Consider the following 25,689-nt stretch of genomic DNA (forward strand, 5'->3'; position numbering starts at 1 on the left):
ATCTTTTTTACCCCGTTTTAACATGGATTTTTATGGAAACCAGAACGCTAAAGCACCCAAATGGAAGTTAGAATCCATCATGGCGCCGCTCATCGGTTACTCAGGAAAAAGGTGGATACCAGCTGGTTATAAGCACTGGCTTGTTGGGCATCGAAAGGTCTGATACAATTTTCTCCAGCTGCATCACCTTTCAAAGGACACCCTGTTACCATGACAGCATATATTAGTGGACATCTCTTCACTAAAAGAAGAGTGTTCTCTCTCTCCTACTCTCTTTCAATAATGCATTTTTTTTCTGTGATTATTTCTCTGTGTATATCACATTGCACCAGAACAGGCCAAAAGCTCATGTAGAATGCTGGAGTGCATTATGGTCAGTTATATGATATAGTCTCTTTTCACAGGGAGGGTGATTGCATTGATTTAGCCTCAGACGTGCAGATGGCAGACATACGCACAAACATGCATATGCACACACACACAGCTCCTCAGCCCTGTTATGATGACATTCAGAGCACAATACCACCCCAGCGTAATCTCTGACTCACACAACACCCATTCAGCCATAAAGGGCAACATCTGTGTGTTTTCATGTGTGTGTGTTTATGACAGATTGCTGAGTCTTACCTCCCCATAGTCGGTGGTGAGCACCAGGGTTCCATCTCCGCAGGAGTTTACTGTAGACGGAACCAGCTGATCTTTATGATTCACCCACACTCGAGAGCCCTGCAAAACAAACACAAAAGCAGTCAGACATAAATCAGCACAATCCCAGATTATATGTCCCTAAGAGCCACAGAACAAAAAAACACATCAATAAAACACAAAATCTTCATGTAGTCATACAGTGTGGAAATATATGACTTACAGGGTGACCTGTGGGTGGCTTTTCTTTTGCAAACACTCACAGATGCCCACACACAATGCTTAGACACAAAAGTCTGATTCAAGCCAAAAAAGTTTTGTTGTTGTTGTTTTTTGGCGTTTTAGTATTCCAAAGCAGTAAAGTGAAGGCCAAACTTATGCCCTAAGAGCACTTTAGAAAATATATAAAAGAAAAAGTATAAAAAGAAACATGCACAGTCTCCCCCAAAGAAACAACTGGGTCATTTTTACAGTATTACGGTATTACATTATTACAGTTTAAACTCTGTTACCATGAGATTTTTTCCCCTTTTAAAACACTAAATAATTTTAAAAATCAAAAAGACAAAAAAACTGCCATAATGTTATTTAAAGGAGACTTATTATACCCCTTTTTACATTATGTGACCCTGGACCACAAAACCAGTCGTAAGTGTCAATTTTTCAAACTTGAGTTTTATACATTTTCTGAAAGCTGAATAAATACGCTTTCCATCATTTATTGTTTGTTAGGATAGGACAATATTTGGCCGAGATACAAGTTTTTGAATATCTGGGATCTGAGGGTGCAAAAAAATTCAAAATATTAAGAAAATCATCTTTAAAGTTGTCCAAATGAAGTTCTTAGCAATGCATTTTACTAATCAGAAAATAAGTTTTGATATATTTACGCTAGGAAATTTACAAAATATCTTAATAGAACATGATCTTTACTTAATATCCTAATGATTTTTGGCATAAAAGAAAAATCGATACTTTTGACCCATACAATGTATTTTTGGCTATTGCTACAAATATACCTGTGCTACTTAATACTTGTTTTGTGGTCCAGGGTCACATATGTAATATAAGTCTCAGGTGTCCCCAAAATATGTCTGTGACACTTTAGCTCAAAATACCCCACAGATCATTATATCATTTTGAAACACCTATTTGAGTGGAAGCAGAAACACACTGTTTTATGAGTACACACATCCAAAACACGCACACAGAAAGCAGCTGACACAGCATGTGAGTACTAAACTAAGTTCTCCTTCATGTCTTATTGCCCTTAAGTGTATGTCACGTTAAATTCTGACAGTCGGTTATGTCTGTGAAGGTAAACAGCTGGGAAAGAAATCACTTGTTCATATTAGATCTGTGTGGCAGCAGCGTAATATAGTCAAATTTTTTTTATAATTATTTGTTAAATGTACTTACAATTTTTAAGTGAAAATGGTTTAAAATAAAACATTTTTTTAAGTTTTCAGTGTACATTATATTCTGACATACCTCAAAAATACACAAGGCAATTTATTTACACTTAAAAAACATACACACACTACCAGTCAAAAGTTTTTGAACAGTGCAATGTTTTTAAAGAAATCTCTTGCGCTCACCAAGCCTGCATTTATTTGATCCAAAATACAGCAAAAGCAGTCAGATTGTGAAATGTTTTTATTGTTTAAAATAACTGCTTTCTATTTGAATATATTTTAAAATGTAATTTATTCCTGTGATCAAAGCTAAAAGTGTCACATGATCCTTCAGAAATCATTCTAATATGCTGGTTTGCTGTTCAAGAAACATTTTTTTATTATTATTATCAATATTTATAACAGTTGGTAAAACAGGATTCTTTGATGAATAGAAAGACCCAAGAATCAGCAGTTATCTAAAATATAAACCTTTTTTATTTAACCTTTATTAAAACATACCATTCAAAAGCTTGTAGTCAGTATATCTATATCTATCTATCTATCTATCTATATATATATATATATATAGGTAAAGAAATTATAGAAATTAATACTTTCATTTAGCAAAGACTATTTAAATTGATTATAAAGACATTTATTATGTTACAAAATATTTCTATTTCTGATAAATGCTGTTCTTCTGAACTTCCTATTCATCAAAGAAACCTGACAAAATGCTACTCAGCTGTTTTCAACATAATAATAATAATAATAATAATAATAATAATAATAATAATAATTGTTTTTTGAGCAGCAAATCTGAATATTACAGTTATTTTAAATAGTAAAAATATTTCATATTTTACTGTTTTTGCTGTACTTTGGAGCAATGCAGGCTTGGTGAGCAGAAAAGAAAAACATTTTTAAAAACATTACAAATCTTACTGTTCAAAAACTTTTCACTGGTAGTGGAACTAAGAAAATGTTTAAAACCAAAACAAAACAAAACAAAAATTATTTCAAAGATCATCTCACTATCAGACTGGACAAGGCACATGTTTAACAGAATAACCCAGCAACATTCCTCACATAGTATAAAAGAATTAAACAATCGCTTACAAAGATAGAAAAAAATACAAATGAAGTTTGGAACGTTTTCAGACTAAGCAGATTTATCATGGGAGGTTTGTGCTTTAATGAAATAGTGAGCGATGATGTCATTTCGGATGTGTTCTCCTGCTCTTCTCCAGAGTAAAGTGCTGTTTCGTGTGAGCGCCAGACTGAATTATGGCCAGCTGTATGAAGTTAACTACTAATAATTGGGAAACGGATCGATAAGCCCTTAGCTGCGAAGAGGAAACTCAATACACAATCACCAGCGGCAACAAAAAAAACACGTATGACTTCCAAAGCATTAAATGCCCCAGAGGAAACATCCTTTTAGATTTCCAGTATCCAGTATTTGTGACAAAATTCCCTATTACTCAGTTTATGAGGTGAACTGTCACAATGGTAGCTTACAAGAATTCATGAATATTATTAAATAGGATTTTGAAATAAGTGTTTAAAACCACTGCTAGACAAGCATGTAATTGAAAATTTGACTCATTGGACATATATAAACTTACCCATGCCCACAAACAAACAGAGAATAATGTGTGAGTCCACCCCAAACCACAAACGAAACAATGAGTGTGAATTTCCCAGACATGGACATTCACCATACTGATTCCGAAGCGGATAACCTCCTCTACAACACGTGTATTTCTAGACGATAAATAGGCAGACAGACAGGCAGACTGGGAGACAGACTGATAAACAGATAGAAGCTATTCTTTGTCAACAGATGGTTGACTATGACAGGGCCGTCCAACTCCAGTCAGAGGAACTACAGTGGTGAAGACAAAAGACAGGCTGCTTTGCCCCTGGGTAAGGGAACCAAGCCAGGCAGAAAAACACTTACAACAGACAGCTGAGCTACACACACGTACATGTTTCATTTCCATTAGAAAACATTAAAAAGATTTCCCTGCTCTTCTGGGAAAAAATGTCCAAAGAGGCAGTAAGGACATCGTTAAAATAGTCCACGCGACATCAGTGGTTCAACCTTAATTTTATGAAGCTACTAGAATACTTTCTGTGTGCAACGAAAACTAAAATAATAACTTTATTCAACAATTTCTTCTCTTACGTGTCATTCAATGCAAGTTCGTAAGAGTACCGCAACGTAGCCTGTTTATAAGTTATTGTAATTACAAGTTTAGGAAGATGGCTGGTGTACATTGCATCCTAAATGTATCTGTAAATATTCTGTATCTGTAAATATTAAGCCGCAAAAATACCATTTAAATGTGAATCAAGCATGTTCTGCATGTCTCTGTTTTAATGAATGGAGCAGACCAGCGGTTTTGTTTAGGACACACACTAAAGCGCGCATGACGATCGCGGTGATTTCAGCATTTGACTGTTCCATTTTAGGCAAACTAGCGTTATATCCATAGACTGTAAAAAATATGGACGTAGCGTCCATGACGTCACCCGTAGGTTTCTGAGGAGCATTTTTTGAAGCTCTTAGTGGGCGGGAGTCGCCAGTCGCCATCTTGGAATCGCGTCACTGCACGTCACTCCCGGATAATTAAAAATGGGCAAAAAGGCGGGACGTGGGTGGAGCTGGTTGCTGAAGTGGCCATGCCCTAAATTATGCAGAACTTTAAGGCTTAATATAAATTAAACGGATGAGTTATGAAAAAATTCACCCCCCTCACAGTTGACATGAAGGGCAAAATTAGCTATATAGACCACGTTTTGTACCAGGCTGTAAACATATTTTTTTCTGCTGTAAAGTTGGGCATTTTAACATGGGGAGTCTATGGAATTGACTCCCTTTTGCAGCCAGTCTCTAGCGGCCAGTCGATGAATTGCATTTTTAGTCACTTCCGTGAAATGTAGACACGGCAACCCGTCAAAATAAAAGTCCGGTTTAACTTTGTGCCAGAAATATATTACTACTATTACTACTATTACTACTACTAATGAAACAAACATTATTTTTTTCGGGTATAATCATACAACATTTCTTCCATGTTTTAATTTTAATAGTAAATCCCCCTTTGTTTGCGAAAAAAAAGTTTGCTTAATTTTCAATAATTAAAAGATAAATTAAATTAATGTTTTATGCCTTCATTTAATAACCAGAACATTTTAAATACACAACACAGGATTTCTGAGGGTAAAAAAAAAAAAACTTTTATACGGCTATTTTAAGAATAAATTTGAATAAATTAAGTATGCATTTCAATAATTAGACACGCAAAAACACAGAATTTGATAACAATTAAACATGGTGAGAAAAAATAAAACATTTCATAGGCTAAACATAATTAAAAAAAAAAAAATCTTTATTTAATTGATGTGAAGTTGTAGAAGTTTCATGATTTTAATTAATTAGACATGCTCTTTGATTAATACAATTTAATTTACCATTAAAAAGGAGTTGAGAAAAACAAACGGTATTTGGGAAAAAATAAAACGGATTTCACAGGGCCCTACATTACAATGAACCAAAACTCAGAGCAGATGCACTGATGAGTTCTTATGGAACAGCATTTACTGTAAACAATGCCGCTCAAGACTTGGATGATGAGCAGCACATGAGTAAATGATCACAGTTTCACCCTTCACTGAAACACAGATCGCATGTATTTATTTAATTAAATCACAGTCTTTGCGATTTGAAATTGCACTACGCCATATTGTGATCTCATTTTTATTTTAATTAATCGTGCATCTTTACACACGCACGCTACTGTGTGTGTTGTGTGCATGGGAAGAACTTCAGAAATTAAAAATGACTTAACAATGTTTGACTTGTCTTCCTCTTCAGCGTTCTCCATGTTCTTATCAGGAACTCCTGGCTTTACACAGCTGCAGATAGCATCTCTAACAGGGATCAGGAGCTGCTACAGTAATTAGCACAGATGAGGAGGCTGTTGGTTTGTGCCCTGATCTGAGCGAACGAATCATTAATGAGAGCTCAGACCCTATGGAGAGCAGGAGTGTGTAATCATGCATAAACACAACAAAGATGAAAGAATCTAATGTCTTCATCAACAGATAACTCTGCTGTTGCTCTTGCACAGCTGTCAGTAGAAAAAGGCTACATTCACTGGAAAATATAAAGAAATATGCAACCACACACATGTGAGGGAATAAGGAAAGCATGCTCTTACTAGGAAAGGGGTATGCAAGAGGTTCTAAAAGATGCAGCCCCTGAGGAACCAGCAACATTAATCCTGACCATAGAGCTGCATGATTAATCAAAGTAGTTCAGTTCTAAGTAGGGGTATGAGATACTGACAAAAAATGATATGATTTTATTGATAGCGATAACTAAACAATATTTAGCTACTAAACAAAATTAATTACTATGTACTTACATCAAAATATAAGTACAGTGTACCTATTGTGTTCATACTGTATTGCAGGACACTTTTGCTGCTATTGAGGTGGGATACGGGTAAGGTTATGGACAGGTTTGGTGGTATGGGTAGGTTTAAGGTTGGGTTAAAGTGTAAGGGATGAATTACAGATGTAATTACATGCAGGTATTTTTTTAAAGTAAAGTACAATGTAAAAACATGTATCTACACAAAAAGTGCATTGTATTAAATGATTAATTGAAGTGTAAGTATTATTAGTTAAGGCCACCTAATATAAAGTGGGACCCAGTATTTTCCTGAGTGTGTTTTTGTACTGGTGCACTGGCTGATTTAGGCCTGTCATGGATAAATAAATATGACACTACCACCAGTAGGTGGCAGCCAGTCCCTGTCTTAAGGAGTGATTCATTGAATCATGGACTCAAATGATTTGTCAATATTAACTTGTTTGTTGGACTTTTGTTTTAAGTGACATTCACTCTTGCACTCTTATGTGATATGACCTATGTAAATACAAAAAATTTACAAAATGCATTTAAAAAGGATTCATCACACATATAGACTTTTGGACTTTTACGGTGAATGAATTTAAGTGAATGACATACTTATGGAAGCTTGTTTCTGCCACTGAATTAAAAAAACAAAAGGTAATTTTAACTTTTTATCTCGCAATTCTGACTTTTTTCTCTGAATTGCATGATACAAACTTGCAATTCTTGCTTTTTTCCTCAGAATTGCGTGACATAAACTCACAATTGCGAGTTATAAAGTCAGAATTGCTGGATATGAAATTGCAATTGTGAGTTATAAAGTCAGAAGAAAGATTATTTCTCAGAATTAACTTGCAATTGAGAGTTTATATCATGCGGTTCTAAGTTTCTAACGTGTAATTGTGAATTTATATCACACATTTCTGAGAAAAAAAAATCTAAATTGCGAGATCTAAGCAAAGTCAAAATTGTGAGATAAAAAGTCACAATGACTTTTTTTAGGTGTTTTTTTTTAAAGGAATGCAACATGCACTAACCACTTTTCCATTCTTGTAATAAGAACTGCTTATCAAGCTTTAAAGACGTTCCTTTTTTCCTTTCCGTTTTTTTTTTTTTTTTGTCAAAATAAATGATTAATGGTTTAACATTTAAATATAGTGAAATTAAGACAGTCATAAATATTAAAATTGTAATTTTACAGTTGCAAGTTAAATAAAATTATTTAAAAATGTATCATTTTAAAAACTATTTATCTTGATTAATCGCATACAAAATAAAAGTTTGAGTTTGCCTAATAATTGTGTCTAATTAATTACACAAAGTACACACACATATATTAGGCAATTGTTTCACTTCCTGACTTTCAGCCCAACCCTGCTTCATATTACAGTGACCTTAATAAGTCCTTGATACATTATCTCATACTTGGACATGATTTCTGCCCTAGTCCCAAGTGCGGATTGCATCACCTGTGAGGATGAAGACTACAACTTCCATGATTCCACACTCAATCACTGCGTCATCAAACTATGCATTTTGGTTCTTTGTTTGTTTTGTTTATGCACCCTCTAGCGGCAAAAACCTACATATTGTGCCTTTAAAAATTGCAGTGACAATAGTTATCAGGAAATTCGCATGTCTGGCACAGAGACTCACTGAACCCATCAAACAGCTTTTATGGAACGTCTGCACTGCACAACCTTGAAAACCACTGCCTTTCAAAATCTCCCTGCAAAGATACTTTCCATTATTAACCTTCAATTAATGATGAGTATAATTCATCACCAGACAGCCTCTCAACCTCTTATCACCTCATCAGTGGGGGGATTTACCAATTCCAGCAGACCATAACATTGACAGTAAGAAACAGAGGGTGTGTGTGGAACAGTGCCTGAATGATTCTGTAAGGATTAAAATAGCATTAGGGAAGTGGCACACTTGGCAACGTGTTTAAAATGCAGAACAGAAGCATGTGTGCATATTATGAATCAAGCATGATACAGCTGGACAAGTAGACAGGGAGAAAGAGGAATGGCAAAAGAAAGAAGAAGAGTATTCACTGCTAAGCGAAAATAAACCCACTGGCCTATAGAAAATGCTGCATCCCATCACCCACCTCTACAGCTCTAAACATGCTGACATTTCAGTGTTCATCACTGGAGTCTCAGTTACTGCAACATGACCATTCTGAGATATTTCTGCTCCATTTCAGACATCACAGTTATAATCCCAACACTCTGCCCATCTTTCTGCCCTGTAGGGAGAATTTTAGCTGCTCAGGTGATCTGAAAAGCAGCTTCTGTCCTTATTGTTGACACACTGTCCTGAAGACACAAATCACTATAATACAACCTGTGAGATCCTCTCAGGATTTCATTTCTGCTGCTCTCTGCACTGAAATTAAGCCTGAAAGAATGAAAAGACTACTGTAATAACCACATTTAGTCATTTGTATATTTAATATCTAGAATTATCCTGAGTTAATTCACAGAAGAGAATACAAGAATATCATTATAAACCTTAGGTTTAAGCTTCTAACTGGCCCTTTTAATTTCAAACACAGTTCAGACAGTTCACATCTGAGAAAAAAGTCACAATTGCGAGATACAAGCTCACAATTCTGAGAAATTTTCTCAGAATTGCGACTTTATATCTTGCAGTTCTGAGTTTATATACTCATAAATATAATCTAATTTTTACAGTTCAGACAGTTCATTTTTACAGGCCAGACAATTTTATTGCACAATTGCATGTTATAAAGTCAGAATTGTGGGATATAAACTCCAATTCTGAAAAAAAAAAAAAAAAAAAAATCACAATTGCGAGATACAAGCTCACAATTCTAAGAAAATTTCTCAGAATCCCGACTTTATTTCTCAGAATTCTGACTTTATTTCTCAGAATTGCGACTCAATTCAGACAGTTCATTTAACAGTTTTTACAGGCCAGGCAATTTTAGTGCATAAAACTGTTTTGAAAACTATAGTATTAAAAAAAAAAAACAACAACTTCTACCTTGATTTCCCATTTTTAATTTTGAAGACATTTTTATAGTTTGGATAGGCTTTCAGACAAAGGCAAATATAAATAATAATAAAAAAAATCTAACTTTGGTTCCCCTTTAAAGATTTTCTTTTTTTTTAAGTTGAGACAATTTAGTGCATTAAAATAAAAACTATAATATTCAAACAAAAATGAAACTATGACATGATACCAATATCTAATGCCCTTTGCCCTTTTAAAACACTGATAATTAATTGCACAGCAAAATACATTTTAAAAATTGCTAAATAATGTTTTTCACATTTATTTTGTATATATAATATTAACTCAAAAAGACCAACTGAGACATTGAAAATAAAGTGATACAAGTATATGACAGACAAATGTAAACCAAACAAATACTACTATCTTCTACTTGATATTTCACACAAATCTGGGACATTTTAATTTTGACTGACAGGACATAATCAACTCAGTGGCTGTTTATAAACAATCGCTTGATGTCCTACTGCACAGAAAATTACTTTTGCTGCTTGAAATTGATGATTAGCTATACAGCGGTATATCTTAATCTTTCTCACCTCTCCACTACCTTCCTTTCATCTTTCTCCTCCTTTTACCTCCTTTATTTCACTCTCGTCTCCTAACCTCATGTGTGTTCACACATAACAGTGTGAAAATGCCATTACACTGCTTCCTGTGCAGCTATCAAATATACATGACAGAAGGAGAGGGAGTGGGAGAGAGAGGACAGAGAGAAAGAGTGAGAGAAATTAATGATAGATGAAGCCAGGCTAAAAGCTGTGCCTGAGAGATTCCCACCATACTGAAGAAAACAGACGATGAGGAGGCTTGACTTTGCCACAGATTGCTACACCTCTCCCCTCCTCCTTTAATTTATGGCCTATATACTAATACACACTAAAGACACCCACATACTGGTTTTATGGAGCATTTTTATTATAGGATTCTTTTATTCTTGAAAAGGGTCAATAATGAATGTTTTTATCTTTGGGGAAATTAATGTTACAACAAAACTTAAGGTTTGAACCAAACCATAAATATAATTTGAGGAAAAAAAACGAATAAATTTGGCTGTAGAGTTGGTCAAAATGTTATTTCTAAATAAATAACAGATATTGAAGACATATATGCATACAATATGTGTTATTCTGGATTATCTGCTATGGGTTGTGATGGCTAGAATATGACCTGAGCTGTTTTAAAGTCCCAATCTTCACTGTTTTGACTCCTCATCCTCTCCATTCCTCCGTCCCGCTCTGTCCTTCACACGGTCTCTCACCCCTCTGGCCCAATTTGATTTAAAAGCAGTAATAAGGAAGACTAAGAAATGAGAGACCTGTCTGGAAACCCCTTCTCTGTCACGCCTGTATGTCTTTTTTAACGACCAACTGACAGATTTATGCATCTGGAAAAGGAGTGAGACAGAGATCTAAACGGTCAAGTGGTTCACCATGGCAGTAGAGTTGTTAATTGTCCATCAATGGATGATATACGTTTTCTGTGCTGGACAGGGTGGGAATGTGTGTTTATGGACTACAGGTACAGACAAGAGCAGATGTTACTGCATGCAGCATTTCTGCAAGTTCTGCCAGTGCTGCATTGCCAAACAATCGATGTATGCAAACAGGGAAATAAATCACTAGGCCATTATTATGTAGCTTTGGATAATTATAAATTGATTACATACTTGATTGCTTCTTGAACTCTTAGGTTTAAGTATTTGTAACAAACCACATCCCACTTTCTTTTGGATTAATAATTATGTCTGGTATGTTCGATTGACCCCAAATTTAAAGCAGGATATTATATTTTGCTTTAAGTAATATTATACGTTTTAGTTGCACTGCTGTCTATGTGGGATCAAAAAAGCTCTTGGATTTCATCAAAAATATCGTAATTTGTATTTCAAAGACGAATGAAGTTCTTACGGGTTTGGAACAACATGAGGGTGAGATCCATCTTTTCACACTGAGGACAAATGAGGGACTCATATGCAACTATTACAGAAGGTTCAAATGCTCACTGATGCTTCAGAAGGAAAAAATTATGCATTGAGAGCCAGAGGGGTGAAAACTTTTGGAATTTGAAGATCAGGGTAAATTTAACTTATTTTGTCTTCTGGTGAACATGTAACTATCTTCTGTAGCTTCTGAAAGGCAGTATTAAATGAAGGAAATATGATATTTAGGCAAAATAAGAAAAAATGTACACATAGGAGTCCCTCAGTTGTCCTCAGTGTGAAAAGATGAATCTCAAAAGCATACAGTCACTGTTGAAAAGGATTCAAATACACAAAAATGCTTTTTGACACTGATTTGTGGGGCCTGAAGGATTTTTCTGAAGAACAGCAGGCAGATTAATTGTTCAGGACAAACAAGGGACTCATGAACAACAATCATAAAACAAAAAAACACAGCTGTGGATCATTCAGGTAACAACACAGTATTAAGAATCAAGTGTATGTAAACTTTTGAACAGGGTCTTTTTTTTTATAAAATCAACTATTATTTTCTCTTGTGGACTATATGTAAACACCTTTTATGTGAAATATCTTATTCAGGTCAGTACTAAATAAAAAACAACATGCATTTTGTATGATGCCTCTTATTATACTCAAGGTGTATGTAAACTTTTGACCTCAACTGTAGATCAAAGTCATGGGAAGTTATAGAACTGACATCAAAATAATAATCCCACTGTTAATCCCACAAAATATGCACAAAATAATAATTTTCTTCATGCAAGTGTTTTTTTCTTTTGATTTTGCTATAAAATGTGACATGGATATTATGAGAATCAAGTGTAGCAGTATCTCATAATAAGTGACCCAAAAAAGTGCTGGGTTAACCTGAAACACCCGTGAAGTCATCCATTTTGGCTCTAATCACAGCAGGGTGAAATCACAGGGGAAACGAGCGATGCTAAATCAGGAAAGCCAAAGCTGCAGTTTTAATGACAAAGGGAGTTAATTACATCGCGGGCCTAGCTGTTTGCGTTCTGATAATTATACGCCTATACAGCCAGCAAGAAAGAGAAACCACAAGCTGGTAATCCACCAAAGGGCTACACGCAGGTTTATGCAATTTGTCCAGTTTCATAGATAACACAAGAGCGATTTCCCACTGGATTTCACTAGGAAGATTCAGACAGATGACCCTGGCCTTTGTGAGCATTATAAGGGCACTATAATCACTATTATAACCTGCTGTGTTACTGTAATCCCATCGAACTGCCACCACTTGATCAAAGGGTTTTGCACAAGCACACGGCTGCCATGGCAACAGAGGGGCAGGTTGTGGCAGCAGGTGCTGGGTGTGAACTAGGGCAATAGTGGAGTGGACAGGGCAGTAGGTTATATATTAAAGCTGAAATATTGCATTGGGGAATTGGACTGATTTAACACACAGATAGATAAAGACCAAAACTGGGCTGATTTTTGAGTGCCTATGCAGAGGATCAAAATGATTCTAGTGCAGATTGCAAAAGGTCAAATGCAGCATGGGTGTGTATTTTTAGCCTGTATGTTTGTGTCTGTATTGTCGCTTTAAGCCAGCTCACCTCATTTATGACGTGTACATCTCTCTCTCACTTACACATATTATTCTGCATATATTTTGAGGCTTTCCTCTCACCTACTCATTATCCTGAACATAGAGAAAGTACCATTTATATACACTACTGTTCAAAATTTTAGGGTCTGTATTATTGGGTCTGTATACAATGTATTTATTTATTTTTACAATTTTCAAAGATGTCTCTTATGCTCACCAAGGCTGCATTTATTTTGATCAAAAAAGGAAAACAGTAATATTGTGTAATATTATTACAATTTAAAATCTGAATAAAATCAAATGTATTCCTGTGATGGCAAAGCTGACTTTTCAGCATCGTTACTCCAGTCTTCAAAGGATAGTTCACTCAAAAATAAAAAATATTGTCATTAATTGCTCACCTTCATGCCTCAAACCTGTAAGACATTTGTTCATCTTCAGAACACAAATTAAGATATTTTTGTTGAAATCCGAGAGCTTTCTGATCATGCATAGACAGCAATGTAACTCCCACGTTTAAGGCCTAGAAAGGTAGTAAGGACATCTTTAAAATAGTCAATGTGACATCAGTGGTACAACTTTAATTTTCTGAAGCTACTCTTGTGAACACACAGTAAAGACTCATACAGCAGAGAAGAAATTGTTGAATAAATTCAATTTTTTTGTTTTCTTTGCTCGCAAAAAGTATTCTCATAGCTTCATAAATTTAAAGTTGAACCACTGGTGTCACATGGACTATTTTAAAGTCCTTACTACCTTTCTAGACCTTGAATGTGGTAGTTGCATTGCTGTCTATGCAGGGTCAGAAAGCTCTCAGATTTCATCAAAAATGAAATCTTAATTTGTGTTCTGAAGACGAACAAAGGTCTTACAGGTTTGGAACAACATGAGTAATGGGTGAGTAATTAATGACAAAATTTTCATTTTTTTGTGAACTATCCCTTTCAGCCTCACATGATCATTTGAAAATCATTCTAATATGCTGATCTGGTGCTCAAGAAACATTTCTGATTATTATCAAAGCTGGAAAAAGTTACATGATATGCTGCATAAAATTTTTGTAGAAACTTTGATACTGTACATTTTTTCTTAATTCCTTAAGTAAACAGAAATTTCAAAAGATCAGTGCTTAAAACACAAATATTATAAATGTATAAAATTATTAATGTATTTAATGTCTATCTATACACTGTATCTATACTAACTATAAATACAATATTAGCCATGTGATATTATTACTGCATGTGGAAATATCTTTTAACGGCCACTCTGTCATTATTGACAGCACATGTCAACTAGCCTCAGATGGCATGGCCACATCAGGTCAGACTGTCTCTTCCTGTTTAAGTCTTGAGCAGACAAAGCAATAATGTGGTTAAGAAAACATTTAGTGATAATACATTTTACTGGTTTTCTCAAAATAAGGGTTTTGTTGCAAATGGACACAAACTTTTACACTTTTGCCTATGGATTGAATACATAAAACTAGAAAAAGTCACAGAAGATACATATAGAAGTGCTAGACTATATGTAAAAGACATTAAATGGTGCCCCTAATATGAGCTTCTTTAATGAAAATTACACTGATAATGGCATCAAAATTTTGTACTTTCCCTAACTATTTTTTCCTGTTCTTGCATTTTTACATTCTGGTTTTGGTATGAACAGATGGCGATGAGTCTCAGGTGAGGACTACGTCTACACAAATAAAAAACCTTCACACACATACAGTGTGCTGTTCAAATACCACCAAGTAGATTCATACTTCAGATGTTGAATAAATGCACAAATCATTTCAACAACTAAAACCAATTTGTATCTGATACCTTATTTTCCTTGGCAATACCTATAAGCAAAAAAGCATCTAAAATATTCAGAAGTCCTGACCTGTCCCAGTATCACTTAGCTACATAAACTGCTTCTGTACCCTCAGTCAACTAAAATAAACTTTGACTTCATTCTCATCTCTCTGCAATGGAAGCTTGTTTCTGGCACTGAAAAAAAAATGTAATTGTGACTTTTTATCTTGCAATTCTGACTTTTTTTCCTCAGAATTGCATGACAGAAACACGCAGTTTCACGCAGTTTCTGAGAAACTTTTTCTCAGAATTGTGAGATATAAACTTGTAAATGCGAGATATATAGTCAGAAATGCAAAATAGAAACTAGCAATTCTGAGAATTTAAGTCAGAAATATGTGATATAAACTCAACATCTGTTTTTACCCAACATCTGGTTTATTTTTTAAACCAGATGTTGGGTAATTTTATTGGGTTATTTTTAATATTTTTACCCAGTTGCTGGGTATTTTTCTGTAACTCAGCTCCTGGGTCATTTAACACTGGGTTATTTTTTCTACCAAACCACTGGGTTGAGTCAGTCTCTGACGGAACAACCCAGCTGCTGAGCTACAGTCAGAGAGTGGGCTTTTTGAGTCCTCTACAGGAGAAAGCGGTTCTTAGCGCCACTGATTTGGTGCTCTTCTTCAGCGAAATAAAGGTTTGTATAAATCTTATTTAATTTATAAAGTCTTTACAGTGCTGTAAATTGTATTATTTTACACAACGCAACATAAGGATGTCAGTCAGCTGCACCAGCAGCGGTCACTTCGCATGAAGGAAATGCCTTTTGCCTTGCATAAAATAGATTTTATTCGTTATAATACTGAGTTTAATTTAATTTGATGTTAAAATATGTTCTCTAATGTCGGTACTGTTTGTTTACGGGCAGGTTTTGGAGTCAGTCACGGCATCTTACAGTTACGAGTAAAATGTGAGGCCACGGTCTGAAGTTCGCAGTTACGCTGGCGAACTGCAGCCCTTTCATGCACAGATTTCGGTGACACCCCGGGTAGAGAATTAACGCTACTCCTGTAAAAATCGGTTACAGAGAATGGTTGAATACTCTAAAATTAAATGCTATGTTTAAATGTTACATTTTTTATGTCTAAAATACTTGTTAAACAAGTTTAAATCTGTAATATTGTAAACTATGCTGTATTCACCCAAATAAATTCAGTTTGTCTTGTATTTTGTCTGTGTTCTTGCCTAATAATAAATGTTCCACTTCTAATTATTGTTGTTGCCTCTAGTAATTCTGTGTTTTTTATAAGTTCCAGTCCATTTTAAGCCAGCAATATTATCATTTTTAAACAATAGTTGACTTAGATAAATAACCCAGCATGTTTGGTAGAAACATTTAACCCAATCAGCTGGGTCAAAATAACCCAGCATGTGTTCTGTCCAATATTTACCCAGCACTCGGTTGCCAAATAACCCAAACTGGGTTGTTTTTAACCCAGCATTTTTTAGAGTGTAGATATAAACTCACAATTGCGAGAAAAAAAACTCAGAATTGTGAGATTTTAACTCGCATTTATAAGTTTATAAGTATTTATAAGTATTGCAAGTTTGCTTTTCACAATTCTAAGAAAAAAAGTCAGAATTGCGAGATGTGAACTCTGAATTATGAGATTTTTTTTTTTTTAATCAGTGGCGAAAAAACAGGCTTCAATAAGTTAATAAGTAATTTATGATAAAAAAATAAATAAAAAATAAACACTGATTATGTGAGAGCCATTTGATGTTGCTTTATTACACAGACACTATACTTAAAGGAACAGTTAACCCAAAAATGCTATTTCTGTCATCATTAACTCGCCTCTTGTCATTCCAAACCCATGTGACTTTGATTCATTTTGAAACAAAATTTAAGTCAGGTCACCTTTATTTATATAGTGATTTATACAATACAGATTGTTTTAAAGCAGCTTTACAGGGATAATCATGAAAGTGAGAGGCTTAATCCAAATCCTGTGAAGACATATAATTGCTTTAAATAATAAATGTTTAATTTAGTCTTTTATTTGCATCTAAACAATGATCAACACACATATAGCAGACACAGAAGCTTGTGCTGTATATATGTGCTGTATGATATGTGCTGTATGATGATAGAATTTTCATTTATGGGTGAACTATCCCTTTAATTTCAGTGTCATGCGGTCAGATACTTCAAACCTATATTTTCCTAAAAGAAACAGAGAGTGTTCCTTATTTTCCACGGCTGAAGTAACCCTCATCTTCAGTAGCCTCCGGTTCTAAAATGTGCCTCAGTAAAAACCCTGCAATGATCAGAGGCTGAGATTTAATGTTGCGATTGAGGCACCCTGGTCTCTCTCTGTATGGGGTTTAATTCATATTCTGACAGTCTCAAACACGTTGACTTAAATAAAAGAAAAAGCTATCACTCCAGACGAGTGAGACTTCATAAGAAGCCATTCTAATTATACACAAGGGACCGGAACAATGACTAGACCATATAATGAAGGCATGCATTTTCAGAGAAAGAGAGGAAGAAGAGGATGGGGCACACATGCATCAGCTGTGGTAGAAAGAGATTTGCACTTTTCCCTGGAGCGGTCTGTCAGATCTGCTCTTCACAGGCAGGCGGAGGCGGCTGATCTGGGTCAGGAGAGACAACTTTGCTCAGTGCTTCTCTCTGCTGGTCTCTCTAACTGAAAATGCACGCACATGCAGTTCAATCTTAAAGCCTGTTAACACCAAGAACAATAACTATAAAGACAACTACATTAGTGTCGACAATATCCCGATATCCAATGATATCATTTCTCTGTGCCTTTATCATTATAGCTGTTGTGTGGACTCTCCTAATCTTTAATATTGGGAGCAATTTTTATAACTATATCTTTATCATTATCTTTATAGTTATCATCCTTGGTGTGAACAAGCCTTTAGTCTTTCTCCATGTCTCTGTCTTTATCCTGAATTTTAGAGCCTTCATAGTTACTGTATATCCTGCTCATGATCCTATAATACAGTTATGTGGGTGAACTGAAACCAAATTTGGCTGCAATGTTTTAAGGGACAGATAATATACAGGCAGCCAATCATTATCACAAAATAAATCCTGACAGTTTGGTTTAAGAAACATGAGCCTGCTTATTATATGGCTACTATACACTGAAAAAAGATACTTTTTTTAGGATCAACTTTTTTTTAAATTTGTTACAGTCAAATTTATTGTTTGTTTTTTAGTTAATTTGTTTTTCCAAATTATACTTTTGGTTTCATTGGTTTAGACCTTAAATTTGTATTTAACAAAAGAGAAAAATTTACATTCTTACAAACTAAAAAACATCAACACATTTTCTGGAGACAAAATGTTACTTAATGTAGGTCAGTATTATTTAGAATATGACTTAAAGGGATAGCTCACCCAAAAATTTAAATTATGTTAAGAATTACGCACCCTCATGTTGTTCCAAACCCATAGGACCTTCGTTTATCTTCTGAACACAAATTAGGATATTTTTGATGATTTAACAATGTCCTCCCTTGCTGTTTAAGCGGTGTCAGAAAGCTATTGGATTTCATCAAAAATATCTTAATTTGGTTTCTGGAGATGAGCGAAGGTCTTACAGGTTTGGAACGACATGAGGGTGAATAATTAATGAGCGCATTTTCATTTTTGGGTGAACTATCCCTTTAAGATAAAACTAAAAACATTTTAGCTGATGTTTACTTGCCATAAATAAAGATTTTTGATTAGACCAATAAAAAATGCACTCAAATTCACTTTGTAGAACAATGCTACTTTAATAAGCCGCCATTATGTGGATATCTTTGTTGCCTTTAAAGTCTAAAAGGTCAACTTTCAACTGAAACCTCACAAGAATCCATAAGAAATTAATTTCTAATCTTACAATGAGAATCTGACACCTCCTAATCGATAGAGATCCCCTTGAAGAAAGGGAAAATTTTCCAGTAGAGGTAAACGCACAGACACACAATGTAGCTGTGATGCACACAGTACAACAATTATACCTCATTTAGGTTATTCAAAAGCAGCCAAACAGGTGCCAGGATAAAAAAATCAAAAGAAGACAGAGTATCTCTAAGAGCTTCCTTTAGAACTATGAAAACATGGAGCACAATCAAGCTGAAAAAGGATAAAGAAATCCGAAAGTAAGCATGATGAAGAAAAGGGGAATGTAAAATGAAGATATCTTTTCCAAAGCCCAACATGATAACAAAAGATAATTTAAAGGAGAAGTCAGTGTTGAAGCCCCCTGCTTCAAACAGCCTGTGAAATGGATGAATCAAGAGAGTGGAAAGACAGCAATGAGACAGCAATGTTGAAGAGAAAATGATCCACAGAGAAAGGAAGAAGAGAGAGCGATTCACACTGGAACGAATCGAGGCATTCGCTTCAATTGAAGCTGCTGAGGAAATATAGGTCACACATCTCCAGTGGCTGATTTTCTCAGAACCATGCAGCGACACGGAACCACAGAGAGCAAGAGAGGACACCCAACTCATGTCACCATAAGGAGGAAAGGATGCTATGAATTCTGCTCTGACCTGGAATGCATGTAATAAATGATAAAACAGATTTCTCAACCGACACACTGAATGATCTTTGGTTTTTGCTCTGTGAAACAGCTGCACACCTGCTCAAGCTTCTGCTACCTGTCAGCAAATCACATAATCGTTCTCACACTTTATCTACCAAAAACGTCACAAGAACCTCACAAGAATCCATATCATTATTAATCCAATAGTGTTACTAAAAAACTAGATTATTTGGTGTTGGATAATGTCAAGATGATCTAAATTAGGGCAAATGAGCATGCAATAAAAATGCATTACTGGCCAATACAGTACCGATACATCATGAGTTTTTATATTAGATTTCCTATACTGGAATTCTTCAGTAATAGCCAAAAGCCATAAAAATATAAATGGCTTGCCAACATCCATTCCATTCAGAAGACAGTCAATGTTTTCTTTTCTCCATCTTTCAACACACTTTTCTCTGACTTCCTGTCTTTTTTCTACTTTTCTACCCAGCCTATCTTTATAAATAGGTCTCTGTGTTTGGTGAGACACATTTTGGGTTGGCACTCTCCAGTTAACATTGCTTCAGATTGTGGACATGTCATAGTGGCACAATTGTGTCTGCAAGCATTTCTGTATGTATTATTATTAGTCAAGTCATTTTAAATGCGCACAGACTAAAAAGGTAAAAAATAAAAAATTAAGACTGAACATGTTTTGAATCACCCTCTTTTTGTTTTCTCTTCAGTCACCTAGATTCCAATTTCAACAGATCAGGCTCAAAGATGAAGGTGTGTGTATGTAAATCAACATAAAATTAAAACTGAATGAACATATACATTTTAAAACTAAACAAAAACTATTTATTTTTTGCTTCAGTTATTAAAAACCCATCCAAACCCTTACATTTTACATACAGTAAACCAACAGACTTAACTGGAAACTCATTTCAGTATTGAGTGTTGTGTGCATATCCTCTCTTACACTCAGCACTCATGCAAAATTTCTGGTTTTACAACTACTCTCACATAGTGTTTACATTTCATCACGGTCAAACATGTGTGACATCAAGGTCAAGTTTGGGTTTGCCAAATTGCCTGATTGTGACCACAGGATGCCACATTGGGAGAAATTCAGTAGCTGTTAATTTGGCTGTTACATTCTGAACCATTTAAAAAATGGTGTTTTTGGATAAAACAGTGCTCCAAATAGATATGCTTTATTAATGCTAAAATTTTCTGTATGAGTTCAAATAGAGTATGAGGATATGTTTTCTGAACCGAGATTTAAAAAACCACTGTATAAAAATAGAACCTCCTGTAAAGATGTAGGCCTTCACATCCAATTCTCATCTGAACACAGCTATTATATGGTTAGTCCCAAGACTTATATATATAATCTGTGGCCTACATTAGAGAATAGCCTTGAAACATAATTGTTACAATATAATTAGCAAAAGATATTTTATTTTTTAAAACAATGGCAAATCTCATAACACTTTTTCTATAAAATGTCAATCCTCCCTGATTTCGGAAATCTAGTTAATTCCTAACCATATGCTCGAGATTTTGAAATTAAATACCCAGCACTAGGACCATGCGGTGACCCAGTAAAAAAAAAATGTCTCCTTTCCAATGTTGCTGTGGGGACTGGAGGTGTGGACTGTTGAGTCACCAAAATGATAACCTGAACTGTCACCACAGAGCAGACAGCAGAGAAATGGGTGCTAAAAGAGAGATAGAAAGAAAGAGGGAGAATAAAATAGGAATGAGAGCAGTTTGTGCATGTGTGTTGTGCTTTAAAGGGTCACTGAGCTTTCAGGATTTCAAGAAACACCCCTGAGCTCCTCAGATGCTTTTGGGTGATGACACATTAGGATGCTGGGCAGAGATAAGGATATTAGTAGAAGGGTCAAGTCTGTATTTTGGGTGACTTACGTGCTCCACTGCATCTTACATGTATTACCCCATTTCAAAGTGTATGCTTTACATTCCTTTGGGGGAAAAGTTTGACCTCTGACCCCTATACCAACACTGACTAAGGCAAACATATATATACATATATATACAGTAGTCAACATTTGAAGTGGATCTGATGAACTTTTTTGACTTTTTTTTATTTTGTGATGATGTTGACTACTGTATGTATATATATATATATATATATATATATATATATATATATACACACATTTTGACGGACAGGGCCATAAAAATTCTGTCATAATCTATTATTATCCATCATTTTAATTTTCATATTTTTTATTATAATTACACATTTAATAGCTTTTATTTTAATCATGAAGCTACAGGACTACAGCGCAGTGTTTAAACAACAATATACGCTAGGGCTGGGTAAACAAAAATAAATGAATAAACAATTTTACGATTTTAATAGATTCTCATTTTGATGAACCAATATCGATTCTTAAATCCCAATTGATTTTTTTGGTCTATGCTGTCATCAGCTGATGAATGAACAGTACACAGTGCACCTTCCTTCCAATAAATAGCAATAGGCTAGGCTTTGTGTTACTTTTGATACGAAACAAGGTCTTAGATTTCAAATTCTGTCCATTTCATTAGGAAATTCAAGCAAAAAAAAAAACGTTTCGGCGCTCTTTAATGTGGCGTGACAGATCATTGTAGCTTCTGTGTACTTGCCTGCGTATAATCAAACACATAGGAAAACATTTGTGACAGTTTCGTTTCTGTTCTGGACCAGACTGGAGCGCACTCGCCACCAACTGGACAGGGGTGGGAATTACAGCTATAATTTACAATAGATCACCCTCAGTGTAATCTGTCAAAATGATGGATCCGTCACTGATAAAAAAATTCTGTCAATGATGGACAGTTTTCAGGTAACGCGACCTCTGATATATATATATATATATATATATCAACTCATCAGCTCGTTAGTAGAGACTGCACAACATGAATTGGGTGTGTCTGATAAGGGAGACATACAAAATGTGCAGGGTAGGGGTGCTTCCAGGACCGGGTTAAAAACCACTAAGTTAGGGTATGTTGAAAAACATACATTTTCTCCTTAAACCTCAAAATCGTCCTACATCGCTGGAGAAGTACCGACCCAGTGTTTACAAAGTGAACATGCAAAGAAGTTTAAACGCTCTTTACAAAAAAGGCGATGTAGGGCGATTTTGAAGTTGGAGGAGAAAATGAGATAGAAGTTTTTCGACCTACCCTAACTGTCTTGAACAGGACTGCACAGAGTATGCATGCACATGGCAGAGCTAGACAAGACGAGCATTTAGGGTTACATTTTTATTTTTTTTAGAAAATGACCAATCGTTTCACTAAATAAGACCCTTATTCCTCAGCTGGGATCGTTTAGAGCCCTTTGAAGCGGCACTGAAAATGGATTTTGGAAGTTCAAACTCGTGGGCACCATAAAAGTCCACTATATGGAGATAATTCCTAAAATGTTTTCATTAAAACCATAATTTCTTAACGACTTAAGAAAGAAAGACATGAACATGTTTGATGACAATTGACTTGACTTGGTCCACAGCAATAAAGTAAAAACGACTCAAAACACTTTAGAAACCACATTGGAACCACCTTCCAACCACCTACAACTCCCATCTTGGCAGCCATTTTTGCATTGACAAAAACCAGCTAGTTGTACTCATTTTAGCTGATGTTTCACAAGCATCTTAGCTATCCGAACCACTTGGAAAGACCAGCAATTACAACCCATACAGAGACAGATTTCACTGTAAATGCCCCATAAATTAAATTAATGGCCCCTCCTGTGAAGAATCCAAAGATCAAGTTCTCCTGCTCTGTTCCTAGGCCATCACATAGCCTACTTTTGCTATTTCTAGCTCTTCTATCTGATAAATACAAAATCCATAGTGTCTGCATCATCAATTAATGTCATTTACTCACTAAGCCTTATGTTGGTGTGCTGTCCACTCTGACACAGATTAAATGCTGACTGCTTAAAACCATATGAGACACACAGTATGCGCTCAAGAAGATAAATAGCTTAATGGGGATGCTGTAATTCAGTATTAGATAAAATGCAGGTGTTTTTGTGTGCAGAGAGTGTGTGAGAGAGAAGCAATGACCAAATCATTCAATCAAGTAGGATTTGGGCATCTAATTGTACTATAAAGGAGAAATGAAACAAATGGATTAAAATGCTGTTGTGAGGCCTGTCCTGCAGAATACAGATGAGGTAAACAAAACCACAAATGCATTCTGGGTAAAAGGTTCATTATGAGCCTTTGCATATATGTTCCTGTCAGACTCAAGGTGAATGCTCTAAATATGGAATTTGGGAATAATGTCAATTATGTCCGGACAGCCTTCACAACACACCCAAGTGCTGGATTTGCAATCAGAGACATTTAATCTCATTCATACCAAATGATGTAGATGCATGAAACCATTTGTAAAATGTGAGAGGTTTAGAAAACCTTGCATAGCACCCTTGCAGAAACATCACATCAGATACAGCCCCTTCCCCCCTCATGCGCGCCACAGCCCAGGCGAGCGCAGACACCAATGCACTCGACATCACCATAAACTACTGTCAACGTGTCAAATAACGCATTGGTTCCTTTTAATGAAGCATTTGAAAATGATAAACAGTAAGCCGCCTATATGTGAACAGAATGGCACTGTTTGTTATAGGAGGACACAGCATTACATGCAACATCCTGGGGAGCAGCCAATGAGAATTATCCACCGGTTTTTACATCTTAAGACTATTGGGGAATTATTTCACAAATGTAGCAGACAATCTACTGTTTTTGCATTGCACATAAAGCACAACAGATGAAATGACACGTTCCCTCATTAGAAAATGAGCCCACCTCTGCGAAGAAGGTCTCCATCTTCCCTCAAAGGATGCAAGGGGATCCAGCTAATCAATCACAAAACTGCAGATGATTCGAGAAGCGATTGACAAGATGTATGTCTTTTCTGCAGTTGCTTTCCATTCACGAATGTTTATGAAGAGCAGGGCGCTGCAATCCTGCGTGAGGTGGCAATTCAAACAACTGATGGAGCGAGAAACGGCCAGTGGCAAATAACAGCCCGTGGGAAAAGAAAACGCTCAGGTGTTTGGTTTCTGCAAGTGTCTTTTTTATTTAATCGAAACGCCGGTGTCCAGACACATGCCTCGCTGACTTCGGTGTCCGCACCAGAGCGAATGAGCCAGTGTCCGCTCCCGCATCTCCGGTTGGGCGGCGCACCGCGCGTAAAGACAGCCCCCCAAGTTCGCCCTTTTTACCGTGCATACCGGTAGTAAGATAACAGAAATATGTCTTCGCAGAAATAAACATGAAATATAGCTAACGTTACACTCTGAATAGTAAAGCAAGTCTATCTGATATTCAGTGCGTTGGAATGCGGCAAGCGTACGTTATTGATACACTATATAAAACAATGACTATGAATGCGTTATATATGTTAAAACACAATGCAATAGGCTTTTGCAAGATTACATTATATCAATGATATAAAATCCCATGGTCTGGATACTGGGTTTCCATGGTAGCACTACTGACACATATTTCTGCATGCGCCATCTGAAGTGAGACTCATGCAGTGGGTGGAGTAGAGCAGATTCACTCATCAATACACATTTATAGAAGGTGTTGCAGGGTCTGCAGGTTTATTATTTCGAAAAACAAGTTCATGTTTGGAACATCTTAAGTGCCAGTTTGGTTACTCTCTGAATGGAAGTCAAATAAAGCAGATGGTGGATGTATTAAATCATTAAACTATTATCTCACAGCTTGAGAAACAAAAATGTAATCCGGATACAGTAACGAACACAGGACAGACATTAATAAGCTATCCTAAGAAGAACTGTGAATCTGTTTAGTGTTAGTCACAAATAATGATGTCCAAGATGACAATTTCTAACTATTTTAAAATGCACATGCATAGTTATTAAAAAGTTTTGTACATGTAAATACATAAGTAATCATTAGTTTTGTTTAAAAAAAATTGCTGTGACATAATTTCCTGCTTCTTTAAAACATGTTTATAAAGTTTTTTTAGTGTTTTTTTTTTTTTTTTTTTTTTAAATAAATGTCTAGGTACAAAGACAAAAAGTGAGACACAAACCTGTAAATGCTCTCTGTCTTAACATAACTTCAGTGCTGAATCAAGCTCCTGATGAGTTACGATCCATTTGACTGACACTTTTCATTCAGCACCTAATAGCACACTAACATCCCAAACATGCTCAATGGGTGACATGTATGTATGTAAGTATGCTGGCCATGCAAGAACTGGGAT

At 35.5% G+C, this 25,689-nt stretch overlaps 1 protein-coding gene across 1 annotated transcript in view; it reads right to left on the reverse strand.

The window, feature by feature from the left end:
- Positions 1–24,601, reverse strand: part of myo10l1 (myosin X, like 1) — a 66,026-nt gene extending 41,425 nt beyond the window's left edge. The window contains exons 1-2 of the mRNA XM_051112369.1: positions 24,255–24,601; positions 628–726 (exon numbers count right to left, since the gene is read on the reverse strand). Coding sequence (XP_050968326.1) covers positions 628–726; positions 24,255–24,275 — 120 coding nt within the window. The 5' untranslated portion in view covers positions 24,276–24,601. The remainder of the gene's footprint in view (positions 1–627; positions 727–24,254) is intronic.
- Positions 24,602–25,689: the final 1,088 nt, after the last annotated feature.

Source organism: Labeo rohita, chromosome 6, assembly GCF_022985175.1.
Source record: "Labeo rohita strain BAU-BD-2019 chromosome 6, IGBB_LRoh.1.0, whole genome shotgun sequence".
NCBI lineage: Eukaryota > Metazoa > Chordata > Actinopteri > Cypriniformes > Cyprinidae > Labeo > Labeo rohita.